Genomic DNA, 14,916 nt, shown 5'->3' on the forward strand with positions numbered 1-14,916 from the left:
AGTGGAGGGAGGAGAGGGGCGGGGCGGGGCGGGGCGCGCCCACCCAGCGCCAAACCGGGGTAGGTAAAGGATTTCCGCCTCCACCCTTCCTCTATTCTTCCCAAAGGATAAAGGACTCTGAAGAGGACAGAATGGTCAAATAGTTATCCTGAACTTGAATCCCCAGTTCCTTTCTGCAAAAATGGAACGAGAAAAAAAATGAGGCAGTTTTCTTGAAGGTGGTTTTTATGTTTCTGAAAAAATACATTTGTAGGTACCTGAAGGGTGAGCTAATTATTACCTCCCTCATGTTCAGTTTCCTCCTTTATAAAATGGGGGTAGTAATAATGTTACCAGTGGAGGAGTTATCTTCCCAGTGATGCCTGGGGTTCTTGTTCACGAAGCCGAAGAATGAGCTCCACAAACACTCAAGGTAGGAGAGCAAGGTACAGGCTTTTATTTGGAGATAAAGTGAAAGGACAGATCTCCCGCTCACGCCAGGAGGGGACAAGAGAGTCCGTAGTAGTGGTGCGTTGTCTAGGGGTTTTATAGGCAGATGAGGATTTTTCGAGAACATGAAAAAAAGCTTAGGGGTGTGGACTTAAGTGGTCCCAGAATGTTTAGAATTAATTTAACACAAGTAACTTCCTGCTCTGATGATTTCTCCCTGAGATACCAGCATCTTGGTCTGGGAGCATATGAAACAAGGCCACCTGCTCAGCCCCCAAGGTGGGCTGAGGCATTGTTTGCTAAAGAGTGAGTGCTATCTTATCTTTAAGGTGGAATCCTTGCCTTTTACAGTGTTATGGCTGGGCTTGCATGCTAAATTAGTTTGCCCAGTTTGCAAAATCACTTCATCAGATCTGAAGGAGGAAAGACAACACATAGGCCTGGGCCTTTTAGCATGTTAAAGTGAATCTTACACATGATTATAAATGATTAGCATAAAATAAACATGTACTACTCTTCTTTATCTGGGGTACACCAACTGATCTCACTGAAGAATGACTCTAGAGCTGAATGTTTAACACAGTTTTAGTAGGGGGGTTTCCTTGCATGTAGTTACATTGCTGTGACTGCACATATCCTGCCTTGCTTTTTCCAGAGGCCCTCACCCTACTCTGACTACACCCACGGTCCCTGTCTCACCAGGATCGTGTCTCAGAGGCAACTAGGAATGAAGCCAGCCGTCAAGAGTAGGGAGCAACCAGCAAAGCTTTTTTTTAAATTTTTTAATTTTTTTCTATATTGATTTTTTTTTGGTATCATTACTCTACAATTACATGAGGAACATTATGTTTACTAGACTCCCGCCTTCACCACGTGCCCCCCACATTCCCCATTGCAGTCATTGTCCATCAGCGTAGTAAGTTGTTGTAGAATCACTACTTGTCTTCTCTGTGTTGCACAGCCCTCCCCATGCCCCTCCCACATGGTACTGTTCCTTCAGTTTTGTCATTGTTCTTATACTCCACAGATGAGTGAAATCATTTAATACTTGTCTTTCTCCGCCTGGCTTATTTTACTGAGCATAATACCCTCTAGCTCCATCCATGTTGTTGCAAATGGTAGGATTTGTTTTCTTCTTATGGCTGAATAATATTCCATTGTGTATATGTACCACATCTTTATCCATTCATCTACTGGTGGACACTTAGGTTGCTTCCATTTCTTGGCTATTGTAAATAGTGCTGCGATAAACATAGGGGTGCATATGTCCTTTTGAATCTGTGATCTTGTTTTCTTCAGGGAAATTCCCAGGAGTGGAAGTCCTAGGTCAAATGTTATTTCTATTTTGAGTTTTTTGAGGAAAAAACTCAAGCTTCCTCCCAGGCTTCCTGTCCTTGTCAATCCGGATGTGAGTCTGCCTGGTCAGGGACCCTCACTCGCTCCAGCCTTCCCCTTACAGCCCTGATGCACCATCTCCCACTGCTGTGTGCACTGTCCTCTCAGCTCTGTTGGACCCCCAGTGTCCTGCATGACAAACTTCCTTGGGTCCTCAGGTCTCCACACACCCCCACCCTTGTCCTGCTCACAGAAATAAGGACTTGTGCACCTACAAGAAACATAGAGACCCTTGGGGTCTGAGGTAACACACATGCCTGTTTATCACCGTCCAATGTGAAATCAGATGGCACAGGAGATGGCAGGTTCCAGAGAAGGTCCCTCTCCTCTCCCTCCCCCATAACAGCCCTCCACTCCACTAGAATGCTGTGTAGCCTTCTGGGCATTCAGATCCCCAGGTTCTGTCATGTGCCCCGGCAACTAGATTGCTTTCCATCTCTCCCCAGCTAGTCCCAGTTCTTGGGTTCGGGTAGGGTGGGCTTGGAGGCCTGGGGCTGTCTGTGTCCCCTAGCATTCAGCTTCAGGGCTTATGGGGGGAGGCTCAAGTGCCATCAGGAGCTGCGCCTTTTGATGCTGGGCTCCCCCTGAGTACCTCCTCTCACCATCTCTTGACTGGAGAGTGAGGAGAGGCTGGTGTCAGCCCATAGAAGAGATTCCAGGTTGTGATCAGGATGTTGAGAGGCAGGAGCAGCAGCAATCTAGGGAATCCACACAAAGGAGGGAGAATGTCCTCCCCAACGTGACCAGGAATCCCCATTTGGAGCTATACCTCAGCCCGAGACCACCCCCCGCCATCAGAATCCTCTGGATACATTAGAGAAAGATGCACTGGGGCATTGTCAACTAGTAGGTGACAAAATTTGGCTTAATGACTTAAGGGACAGGTCCATTATGGTAAGGGGCTTTGTCCATTTAACTTTGGGGAATATTTGGGCAATACTTCAGCCCATTTCTTCTTCCCTTTTCTTAATCTACAAAATGAGGTTGATAGAACCCTACCATGGGGTATGACTCCTCCCCTTTATAGCTTTTTACTGTACTTCTCTTATTCCTTTTTCCTTTACCTTTTTCTGAAATACCACCACAGAGGCATTAAAATAGATACTGATATATATTTATTGACATAGAAAGCAGCTCACAACATATATTGCCTGGTGAAAAAATACAGACTACAGAACAGCACTTATATTTGATCACTTTTATCTATACATATATCTATCTGGGTGCACAGGTATAGGGAAATTATCCAGAAGGATATTCATCAAAGGGTTGACAATGGTTATACACGGTTGGAGGGTTTAGGGTAATTTGTACTTTACTTTTTGTACCTTTCTTATTGTTTGAAGATTTAACAATGAATTATACCACTTTCACAAAGAGAATAAAGCCATCAGGGAAATGGGCACACACAGAAAATAGACCCTTAAGCAGCGGGGGATAGGAAGCAAGTGCAGAGTTGAGGCCAGCTCTCCTCACTGTGCTGGTACCCGATACCCTTTCTCCTCCAACCCAAAGGAAAGCCACTTTGTGGATTAATCATGCAATTAGAAGCGGGTCCCCTCACCCCCCACCAGTTTTCCCATTGCTGGACTCTGAATATAGATCAGGGTGCGTTTAAGGCTGAAGGCCAGCACCTCACTGTGGGTCAGAAGGGTCAGTGTGTTTGCCAGGGGCCTCTCCTGACCCCTCCTCCTCTGTATGTGTCAGCTCCTGCATGGTGATGATCAGATTCTCAAACACCTGGGCCCTGTTGCTCTTATTGTCACAGGTTTCCTTTGAGTGGCCCTCCTCGCCACAATATGAACAGCGGACTGTGTATTTTCTCTTCCTGGTTTGATGCACATTCCCAGGGCCATCATTCTTATACCCAGAACCCTGGCTGGTGGAAGGATATTGAGCCTGGGAACTGCTGGGAGAATCAATGACCAGCACTTGATCACGAGGTCTGGCCTTGCTTCTGGGGGGAGGAGAACCCAAGAATGAAAGTGGAGGGTCCTGAGACTCCACCAGAATCACATCCTCATCTGAGTCCTCGAGGGTATCATCTATCTCTATCACGTTGCAGTCTGTGCCGATCACTATTGCTGGGGAGCCCTGAAATGCCACTGGGCTGGTTGCCCTCTCCACCACTGACTCAGATCTTTTGGCCCACTTGCCTTTCATAAAAGTGTCATCCCAGTCCTCTTCCTCCCTTACCATTCTGATTAATTCCAGGAAATTGGGAAGGCGCTCCTGCTCATTTGCATGGGTCCTGAGAAGTTGCTTCAGCCTGAAGCGTAGGTCCCCATTCAGCTCAGCCCCTAAAAGGAGCTGGTGCAGGCGAGTCTGGTTTGCATCTTTCTGAGCTATGATCCCTGTCTGAATAGCATTCTGGAGCTGCACCTCTAAACGAATCACATAAAGGGAAGCCTTTTCTCCTCGTGCCTGCAGGGTGTTAAAAAATTTACCATGAGCCGTCACACTACTTTCAGACTCCCCAAACACCAATTTCATGGCACGCAAGAAATCTGCCACACTTAGGTTGGGGTTGGCCGCCTGGAGCAAACACATGACCTCCCGGGCAGGGCCCCTAAGGGTTTTCATCAAGCGCTTGAGCTTTTCCTCCTCAGACATATTCCAATCTGGCAGGACCGCATTGACTTGGAACAGCCAGTTTTCAAAGGTTTCCTCCCTCTCTGCTGGCACCACCCTCCCCGAGAACAACTTCAGGTTTCTCTCCGCCATGTCCACCATTAAAGGACCGAGACTCCTCCCCAGGGACATAAACATGGAATGGGCCCAAGGCGGTAAGGGTGCCTTGTGGCGCCGGCTATTACCGAGGCGTGCAATGATGCTAGCCATGATTGACGACCGGGTTTCTGAGTATGACAAGACGCTCAGGCTTTTTTGGAAAAGCCTAATGTGCAGGTGTTCCGGCGGGGTATCCCTTCCTCCTATCTCAGTAGAAGCTGTAAAAAAAAAAAAAAAAAAAAGGGAGAGGGACTAATAAGGGAACAGACTGCAGCTGTATTCTCTCCCTTCTTAAATATCCTACAGCACGTTTTAAATCTGCCCACTGCCCTAAAAATATCCTCCAGGAGACTGGCAATTACAACCTCCCAGAGCAGCCGGTGTCTCCGTGCTAGCCGGGTGCTTTTTCCAGCCACGTTCATCCCCTCCCGCCTAGTCCTCCAGGAGGGAGGGCAACTGCTACTTCTAAGCATAATCGTGCAGACAGCTGATATCGGGCTCTCAAAATAGAGCACAGTGGTCAGATTTGTGGGAATAAATAAGATCTCATTAACTTCGTGATCTCATATCTCAACCACACCCCTTTCTCAAAGTTCCTCCTCCCCCGTTATTTCTCAGATTCTTACACGAGCTCAGGAACGAGCGCACGCCTTTATTTCACTTCCAATTTCTGCAACCGGTGGCCTCCGGAAGAAAGATCGTCTCAGGGGTAGAGTCGATGTCTGTCCACCGGAGGTCGCCGATCCGGGATCTCAGGGCGTTCAGACTGCGCCGCCGCGCAGGGCAGGGCAAAGCCGGGCAGGGCAGAGGTCAGGAGCCGTCTCATCCCTCATCCCGCTCCCTCCCACCTCCCCAACCCCCTGCCTCCGCAGCAGCCAGGAGGAAAATTCCTTCTCCCACCGTCCGTATATAAGTCAAGCCGACCCCTGCCCCATTTCATTTCCCCCGGAAAATCGTCTGCCTACCAGCTCTGCAATCAGCCGCACAGAAGTCAAGTTCGGGTTCGGCTTTGACGGCCTGCCACAGAGAAGGGGAATAGGAGTTGGACACTCACACCCACAGATTCCTCCCCAGGAAGAGATGAGGAGATGCACAGGGGGTCGGGTCAGATAGCTTGCGATTCTCTTCCCCCTCGCCTCTTACCAATCCCCTGAAAACCGCTTCTGTCTCAATCCAGTCAAATGCTACCCATTCGGCAGCAGCCAGTGGAACCCCACCTCCTGCCTCCGCGCAGCCAGGCCACGGGAGTGCTCCTTCCCTTGCCTCGCAGTTCTCGACTCTCTAATCGGGGAGCTGCCCAGTACTGGTGGGCCTTCCCCTCCTCTCTCCGCGCCCGGCAATCGCTCCCCCTTTCTTTACCTGTGCTCTGCTGGCAAGCAGCGTTTGCTCTGGCGTTGACAGCTGTGGATGCCGCCTTCCTGTCTCCGCGGCCCCGCAGGAGAAAAGGACAGCCCCCTCCTCCGCCGCTAGGCGACCCGGGGCTTCCAGACGGTGCTGCTTCGTACGGCCGCCCAGCTAGGGGTAGCCCTGTCGAGGCAGCACGATTCCCAAGACAGCCGCTGCCGCTTTTATCCTCTGCCCGCTGAGACAAAAGAGTGTGACGAGCCGGCGGGCATCGCCAATCAGCGGGGAATGGGGGCGGGCTCCCCACTCTGTCTTGGGCCCGATGCAAATAAACCCCTGGGGCGGCGGTGGGTGGGCAGCAAGTCCCCGAGGCGTCAAGAGCAGCTTGTGGTGGCACCGACTGCAAGAGTTTGCGACTCTGCCCTTCTCCCTCACTCCCTTGGCTCAACTCCGCACCTTGAGGCCGAGTGCATTGAACAGGAGGTGGGATGGAGATCAAATAAGTAAAAGTACTTCACCTTTGTATAGGAGGAAAAAAGCATTGGCGCTTTCTTTGTGCAAATAGGCTTACACGGACGTCTCTTTCACTGCGAAGAAGGTGGCAGTATGTCCATTTAACAGTGAAGGGACTTGGGCATCCAAGTTCTTAACCCATACGAGGCAGGCTGCATCAGAATCATTTAGGGAAGTTTGTTAGAAATGCACATTCCTGGTCCAAGCCTCTGGGGGATTCTGATTTACTAGGACAAGAGCTAGGGGTGTGATTTTATATTTTGTATTTTTTTACCAGCACAGTAGTTGAATCTGAGGTGTAGAGAGGATGGTGAATAAGTAAATGGGCCTGCGTCCAATGTATCTGTTCAGGATAAATCTGTGGTGAAATGCAACTTCAGGACAGATGTTCCTTCCTGGGGTGCATGACCTTCCTGAAATGGTATGCAAACATTTTGCACTATGTAGGAGGCTGAGGAGTGGCCACCCAAATGTATCAAGCCCTAATCCCTGGAACCTATAAATGTTAACTTATAAAATAAAAGAGTTTTTTACTTTATAATAAAATACAAATATAGTATGTAAATGTATTGAATTAAGGATCTTGATGTGAGCTTATCCTGGATTATCTGAGTGGGTACTCAGTCCATTCACAGGTGCCCTTAGAAAAGAGAGCAAGATGGAGAGCTGACGCACACAGACAGAAGAGGAGAAGGTGGATGTGAAGACGGAGGCAGAGATTGGAGTGATATGGACACAAGCGAAGGAATGCTGGCAGCCATGGGAAACCAGAAGAGATATGGAACAGAGTACAGCCCTGCCCACACCTCAGATTCAGCCCAGAGAAACTAATGAACTTCTGGCCTCCAGAACCATGGGAGAATAAATTTCTCTTCTTTTAAGCTGATAACTTTGTGGTAATTTGTTACAGCAGCAGTAGGGTACTAATATAGACTCTGTATTTTTCTGAGTTCATAGCTTTGTAGATTTTTTAAGTGGGTCTGTGACCCAGTAATGGTTAAACACTATTACCCTACAATCTTTCTTCATTAATATCTTTCTCCTTCAATTTGTACTTGAGGAAGAAGTGTGAGGAATGAAACACAATTTGACTAGAACCACAGCTCCTTGCTGCTGATACAGCTTTTTGACTTCTCAACTCAGGGTTGGTTACTAAGTGGCTCTTCTGTGAGCTCTTGAGGGGACCTCTCCTTTGCTGGATATGGTATCACAGGCCCCACACAAGGAGCAACTGCATGAAAACAGCATGTAGGACTGTCCCCAGCAAATGCACCTAAAGCCAGAGGCTCGATGTCTTAGTCTGCTCGGGCTGCCCTAACAAAGTACCACAGATTGGGTGGCTTCAACAGAAATGTATTTTCTCTTAGTTCTGGAGGCTAGAAGTCTAAGATCAAGGTGCCCACAGGATTGGTTTCTCTGAGGCCTGTCCACTTGGCTTGTAGATGGCCACCCTCTTGCTGCCTCTTCACAGGATTGTCCCTCTGTGTGCCTGCCCCTGATGTTCAAATTTCCACTTCTTAAAAGGACCCGGTCACATGGGATTAGACCCATCCTAACGGCCTCATTTTAACGTAATCACTTATTTAAAAATCCTTGTGTCCGAATACAGTCACATTCTGAGACAGTGGGGTTTACTGCTTCCAAATATGGACTCTGGAGGAGTATACTTCAGCCCACAACACTCTGTTTTCCCTTTACTTCTGGTTCTGGGAAAGCATATTTTCTTTCTCCCATGCAGAGTGTGGCTAGGAGGTTCCTGGGGGGCAGGGGGGTGGTGTTGGGGGCCAGGGTGGTAGTGGCCTGCCCTGTGTAAGTGCACTGCCCGACTGCAAAGTTGTGGCTGTTGCTTGATGTTGGAAGCAAGTGAACAATCTGATGCCTCTGGCTGCTGTTGGGTTCACCTTTAGCCTTCTAAGGTACTTCACCTGCTCCTTTCTGCTTTCTTATTTCCAAACCCAATACTTAGAACTCCTTAGAGTAGACATCCAAGCTTACAAATGAAGCACCTTCCATCTCAGGAGTGTAGCCTTTCTCCTCAGCATGGAACAGTGGTGGTGGTGTGCACATAGAGAAGGCATGTTGGGCACTTCACAGTCAGGTGATGCTGGGCCTAGCTTATGGGTTACCTTCAGACTCTTCCTTAACCTCCCCAGTACTATAGGACATCTGACCCTGGCCTCTAAGCAAATTCTTGTTCTGAATTTAAATGGCTTCATCACCAAATCAGGCATCAAAAAAGACAGACTAGACCTCAGAGCACTGACAAAAGTGTTGAAAGGACATGGATTGTCTTTCATGAGCCTGGGGTGGGTCATTAGAGGGGAGGAGGGTGGCAGCCCTAAGGAAGCGACATTTCATTTTCCAATTGCAAAAACTTTTTTTTTAACCCTGAAGTTTAGGGGTTAAGATTTCAGTTGGAACATTAATAGCTACCTTTGGTTGTTTTCCTCCTCGATGACAGGAATTTCCATCCATTATCTCATTTAGACATCTCTGGCAGCCCTGTTGAAACAGACGTTGTTCTCCCATTGAAGTAGCTGAGGCCATGCAGGCACTTCACCCTAGGGCTTTGGTTCACATGGCATCAAAGCCCAGATGGAGATGCTTATGGAGAACCTGCCAATACTAAGCCTGGGCCTTGAGAGCATCATCTTTCATAAAAATATTCAAGAGGGTGAAATGAAGATATTTTTAGCCAAACAAAAACTAAGAGGATTTGTCACCAGCAGATCACACTAATGGAAATTGTAAAGGAGGAAAATTTTCAGGAGGAAAATTATCTTAGAAGACCGAAATGCAGGAAAGAATGAAAAGCAAGGAAAGTTATAGCAAGTGAACATTGATGGAAAAACGAATCATAAAACATCTATTCCGGCCCAAAGTCAGCAGAAGGAGGGACATAATAAAGATCAGAGAAGAAATAAATAAAATTGAGAAGAATAAAACAATAGAAAAAATTAATGAAACCAAGAGCTGGTTCTTTGCGAAAATAAACAAAATAGATAAGCCTCTAGCCAAACTTATTAAGAGAAAAAGAGAATATACACACATCAACAGAATCAGAAATGAGAAAGGAAAAATCACAACAGACCCCACAGAAATACAAAGAATTATTAGAGAATACTATGAAGACCTATATGCTAACAAGCTGGAAAACCTAGAAGAAATGGACAACTTCCGAGAAAAATACAACGTTCCAAGACTGACCCAGAAAGAAACAGAAAATCTAAACAGACCAATCACCAGCAACGAAATTGAAGCAGTAATCAAAAAACTACCCAGGAACAAAACCCCCGGGCCAGATGGATTTACCTCGGAATTTTATCAGACATACAGAGAATACATAATACCCATTCTCCTTAAAGTTTTCCAAAAAAGAGGAGGGAATACTCCCAAACTCATTCTAGGAAGCAAACATCACCCTAATACCAAAACCAGGCAAAGACCCCACCAAAATAGAAAACTACAGACCAATATCCCTGATGAACATAGATGCAAAAATACTCAACAAAATATTAGCAAACCAAATTCAAAAATACACCAAAAGGATCATATACCATGACCAAGTGGGATTCATCCCAGGGATGCAAGGATGGTACAACATTTGAAAATCCATCAATATCATCCACCACATCAACAAAAAGAAGGACAAACACCACATGATCATCTCCATAGATGCTGAAAAAGCATTCGACAAAATTCAACATCTATTCATGATAAAAACTCTCAACAAAATGGGCATAGAGGGCAAGCACCTCAACATAATAAAGGCCATATATGATCAACCCACAGCCAACATCACAGTGAACAGTGAGAAGCTGAAAGCTTTTCCTCTGAGATCGGGTACAAGACAGGGATGCCCACTTTTCCCACTGTTATTCAAAATAGTACTGGAGATCCTACCACAGCAATTAGAAAAAACAAAGAAATACAAGGAATCCAGATTGGTAAAGAAGAAGTCAAACTGTCACTATTTGCAGATGACATGATATTGTACATGAAAAACCCTAAAGACTCCACTCCAAAACTACTAGAACTAATATCTGAATTCAGCAAAGTCACAGGATACAAAATTAATACACAGAAATCTGTGGCTTTCCTATACACTAACAATGAACTAATAGAAAGAGAAATCAGGAAAACAATTTCATTCACAATTGCATCAAAAAGAATAAAATACCTAGGAATAAACCGAACCAAAGAAGTGAAAGACCTATACCCTGAAAACTACAAGACACTCTTAAGACAAATTAAAGAGGACACTAACAAATGGAAACTCATCCCATGCTCTTGGCTAGGAAGAATTACTATTGTCAAAATGGCCATCTTACCCAAAGCAATATACAGATTTGATGCAATCCCTATCAAATTACCAACAGCATTCTTCAACAAACTGGAACAAATACTTCAAAAATTCATATGGAAACACCAAAGACCCTGAATAGCCAAAGCAATCCTGAGAAGGAAGAATAAAGTGGGGGGGGGGATCTCACTCCCCAAGTTCAACCTCTACTACAAGGCCACAGTAATCAAGACAATTTGATACTGGCACAAGAACAGACCCACAGACCAGTGAAACAGAATAGAGACTCCAGACATTAACCCAAACATATATGGTCAATTAATATACAATAAATGAGCCATGGACATACAATGGGGAAATGACAGCCTCTTCAACAGTTGGTGTTGGCAAAACTGGACAGATACATGTAAGAGAATGAAGCTGGATCACTGTCTAACCCCATACACAAAAGTAAATTCGAAATGGATCAAAGACCTGAATGTAAGTCATGAAACCATAAAACTCTTAGAATAAAACATAGGCAAAAATCTCTTGGACATAAACATTAGTGACTTCTTCATGAACATATCTCCCTGGGCAAGGGAAACAAAAGCAAAAGTGAACAAGTGGGACTATATCAAGCTGAAAAGCTTCTGTACAGCAAAGGACACCATCAATAGAACAAAAAGGCATCCTAGAGTATGGGAGAATATATTCATAAATGACAGATCTGATAAAGGGTTGACAGCCAAAATATATAAAGAGCTCATGCACCTCAACAAACAAAAAGCAAATAATCCAATTAAAAAATGGGCAGAGGAGCTGGACAGACAGTTCTCCAAGGAAGAAATTCAGATGGCCAATAGACACATGAAAAGATGCTCCACATCGCTAGTCATCAGAGAAATGCAAATTAAAACCACAGTGAGATATCACCTCACACCAGTAAGGATGGCTACCATCCAAAAGACAAACAACAACAAATGTTGGCGAGGATGTGGAGAAAGGGGAACCCTCCTACCCTGCTGGTGGGAATGTAAATTAGTTCAACCATTGTGGAAAGCAGTATGGAGGTTCCTCAAAAAGCTCAAAATAGAAATACCATTTGACCCAGCAATTTTGCTTCTAGGAATTTACCCTAAGAATGCAGCAGCCCAGTTTTAAAAAGACATATGCACCCCTATGTTTATCGCAGCACTATTTACAATAGCCAAGAAATGGAAGCACGTAAGTGTTCATGAGTAGATGAATGGATAAAGAAGATGTGGTACAGATACACAATGGAATATTATTCAGCCATAAGAAGAAAACAAATCCTACCATTTGCAACAACATGGATGGAGCTAGAGGGTATTATGCTCAGTGAAATAAGCCAGGCGGAGAAAGACAAGTACCAAGTGATTTCACTCATGTGTGGAGTATAAGAACAAAGAAAAACTGAAGGAACAAAACAGCAGCAGAATCACAGAACCCAAGAATGGACTAACAGTTACCAAAGGGAAAGGGACAGGGGAGGATGGGTGGGAAGGGAGGGACGGTGGGGTGAAGAAAGGGGGCATTATGATTAGCATGTATAATGGGGGGACACGGGGAGGGATTTGCAACACAGAGAAGACAAGTAGTGACTCTGCAGCATTTTACTACGGTGATGGACAGTGACTGTAATGGGGGGGTTGGGAGGGACTTAGTGAAGGGGGGAACCTAGTAAACATAATGTTCCTCATGTAATTGTAGATTAATGATACCAAAATTTAAAAAAACATGTATTCTGTTTCTTAAAAAATGAACTTGAAACACCCTACAATAAGAAAAGATATCAGAAGGGCATAAAGGAGTTAAACTTTCCTAAGAGCCTTGTATCATTGTGAAAGCAATTTAGGTACTTATTAAATGTATACTTTGACAAGGTAATTATGTATGTAGATATTAATAAGATGTAGCTATTAAGGTCATAGCAACAGGATGTCAATTTCCAAACTAGCAGAGATGGGAAATAAAATAATAAAGAAATTCTTAGTCAATTTTTTTTAAAGTCAAGAAAGAAGAGGCAAAAGAAACAGGTGGAACCAATACAGGCACAAAATAAAATGACAGTCTGAAACACAAACATATCAATAATTTTATCAAATGTTTACGAGCTAAATGCGCAAGTTAAAAAAAACAAATATTATCACATGGGATTAATAAGTACACCCATATGCTGTTTAAGAGAGACAAATCCAAAATATAAGGATACAGAGAGATTGACAAGTGAAAGATGGAGAGAGATTAATTCACACAAATAATATACGTGATAGAAAACTTGCATAGCTATATTCATATCAGACAAAATATACTTAAAAACAAAAGCATTATTAGAGTTAATAGAAGGTTATTTCATAATGGTAAAAGATTCAATTCACTAGGAATGGTTGGTTATACACTTAAAACAAAAGATATAAAGGAAAAGTTAATTTACTAAAAGGAGAAATAGACAAATATACAGTCAGAGTGGGAGGTCTTGCCACACCTGTCAGAGTAGTTGATCAAGAAGAAAAAAAATGTCTCTAAGGATATAGGATTTTTGAACAATAAAATTAACAACTTGAGCTAATATGCAGTGTGTAGAACACTGCAACCAACAACTATAGAATACACATACAAAACATTTTAAAAAATTGACCAGATACTGGGCCAGAAAGCAAGTCTCAACACATATCAGAAAATTCAAATCTGATCATAATGCAAATAAGTTACAAATCAATAACTATAAGAGATAACTGGAACATCTCTGGATGTTTGGAAATTAAGATACTCTGAAATAACTGATGGGTCAAAGAAGAATGATAGTGAAATTAAAAAACATTTGGACTAGAACAATTATGAAAATACTCATATCAAAACATGTGGAGCACAGCAAAAGCAGTGCTTAGAAGGAAAAAAAAATCTTTTAGCAATGATGAAAGGCCAAAAGTTAATGAGTTAAGTTTCCATTTCAAGATTAAAGAAAGCACACAACAAGATAAACCCAACAAAATTAGGAAAGCATGAAATGTTAAAGATAACAGAAATTAATGATATAGAAAGCAATAAAAATAACAAGTCAACAATGTCTTCTGTTGGTGTTTCTATTCAATATTACACTGGGGGTTCTAGCTAGGGAAATTAAGCATGAAAAGAAATAAACAGCATCAAAACTGGAAAGAAAGAAGTAAAACGATGTCTATTTTGTAGATGACATGATTCTGTATATAGAAAAGTCTAAGGAAACCACTAAACACTACTAGAATGAATAAATTAGTTCAGCGTGATTGTAAGATATGGATCGATATATAGAAATCTATTGTATTTTATACAGTAGCAAAGAACAATCCAAAAATGAAATAAACAATTCAATTTACAGTAGAATTAAAAAATAAAATATTTATGAATAAATGTAAGAAGTGCAGGGATCCTGCACTGAAGACCACAAACCATTGTTGAAAAGAAATTAAAGCTCTAAATAAATGGAAAAATAGTTCATGTTCATGGATTAGAAGACTTAATATTGCTAAAATGTCAATCTACAGATTGATCTATAAATTCCATGTGATCCCTATCATTTTCCCAGTAGGCTTCCTGGTGGAAATCATCACGCTAAGCATAAAATTCATGTGGAAATGCAAAATAGCCAAAACAATTTTGAAAAAGAAGAACAAAGTTTGAAGATTCACACATCCCAATTTCAAAACCTTTAAAAAGCTACAGAATCAAGACTGTGTGGTACTGGCATGAGAACAGATATACAGGTCAGAATAGAATATAATTGAGTCCAGAAATAAACGCGCACATTTATGGTCAACTGATCTTTGATAAAGGCGACAAGCCCATTCAACAGCAGAAAAGAAGTCTGTGCAACAAATGGTACAGGGTCAACTGTATATTCACATATAAAATAATGAATTTGGACCCTCTACCTTATACCATCCACTAAATTAACACAAAATAGATATTAGACCTAAATATAAGATCTAAAATTATAAAACTCTTAGAAGAAATCATGGAAGTGAAATACTTGTGACCTTGAGTTAGGCAAAGCCTTCTATGACACCAAAGCACAAGCACCAAAAGAAAACAAAGTAATTAAACTTCACCAATTTTTAAAACTTTTGTGCATCAAAGGACACTATCAGGAAAGGTAAAAGACAGTTCACAGAATGACAGAAAATATGTGCAAATCATACTGTTTGATAAGGGACTTGTTT

At 43.2% G+C, this 14,916-nt stretch overlaps 1 protein-coding gene across 2 annotated transcripts; it reads right to left on the reverse strand.

The window, feature by feature from the left end:
• Positions 1 to 1,303: 1,303 nt before the first annotated feature.
• On the reverse strand, positions 1,304 to 8,990 carry ZCCHC12 (zinc finger CCHC-type containing 12). 2 transcript variants are annotated; one of them, XM_057495708.1, is made up of 5 exons: positions 8,845 to 8,990; positions 5,914 to 6,563; positions 5,520 to 5,571; positions 5,181 to 5,320; positions 1,304 to 4,772 (listed from the first exon to the last, which is right to left on the reverse strand). In XM_057495708.1, exon 5 carries the CDS (start codon positions 4,663 to 4,665, stop codon positions 3,460 to 3,462), a length of 1,206 nt encoding a protein of 401 aa, XP_057351691.1. In that variant the 5' UTR covers positions 4,666 to 4,772; positions 5,181 to 5,320; positions 5,520 to 5,571; positions 5,914 to 6,563; positions 8,845 to 8,990; the 3' UTR covers positions 1,304 to 3,459. The 2 variants fall into 2 exon arrangements, with proteins under 2 accessions (XP_057351691.1, XP_036776112.2); XM_036920217.2 differs by having other exon boundaries at positions 5,181 to 5,571.
• Positions 8,991 to 14,916: the final 5,926 nt, after the last annotated feature.

This window comes from Manis pentadactyla, chromosome X (assembly GCF_030020395.1).
Source record: "Manis pentadactyla isolate mManPen7 chromosome X, mManPen7.hap1, whole genome shotgun sequence".
NCBI classification, from domain to species: Eukaryota; Metazoa; Chordata; class Mammalia; order Pholidota; family Manidae; genus Manis; species Manis pentadactyla.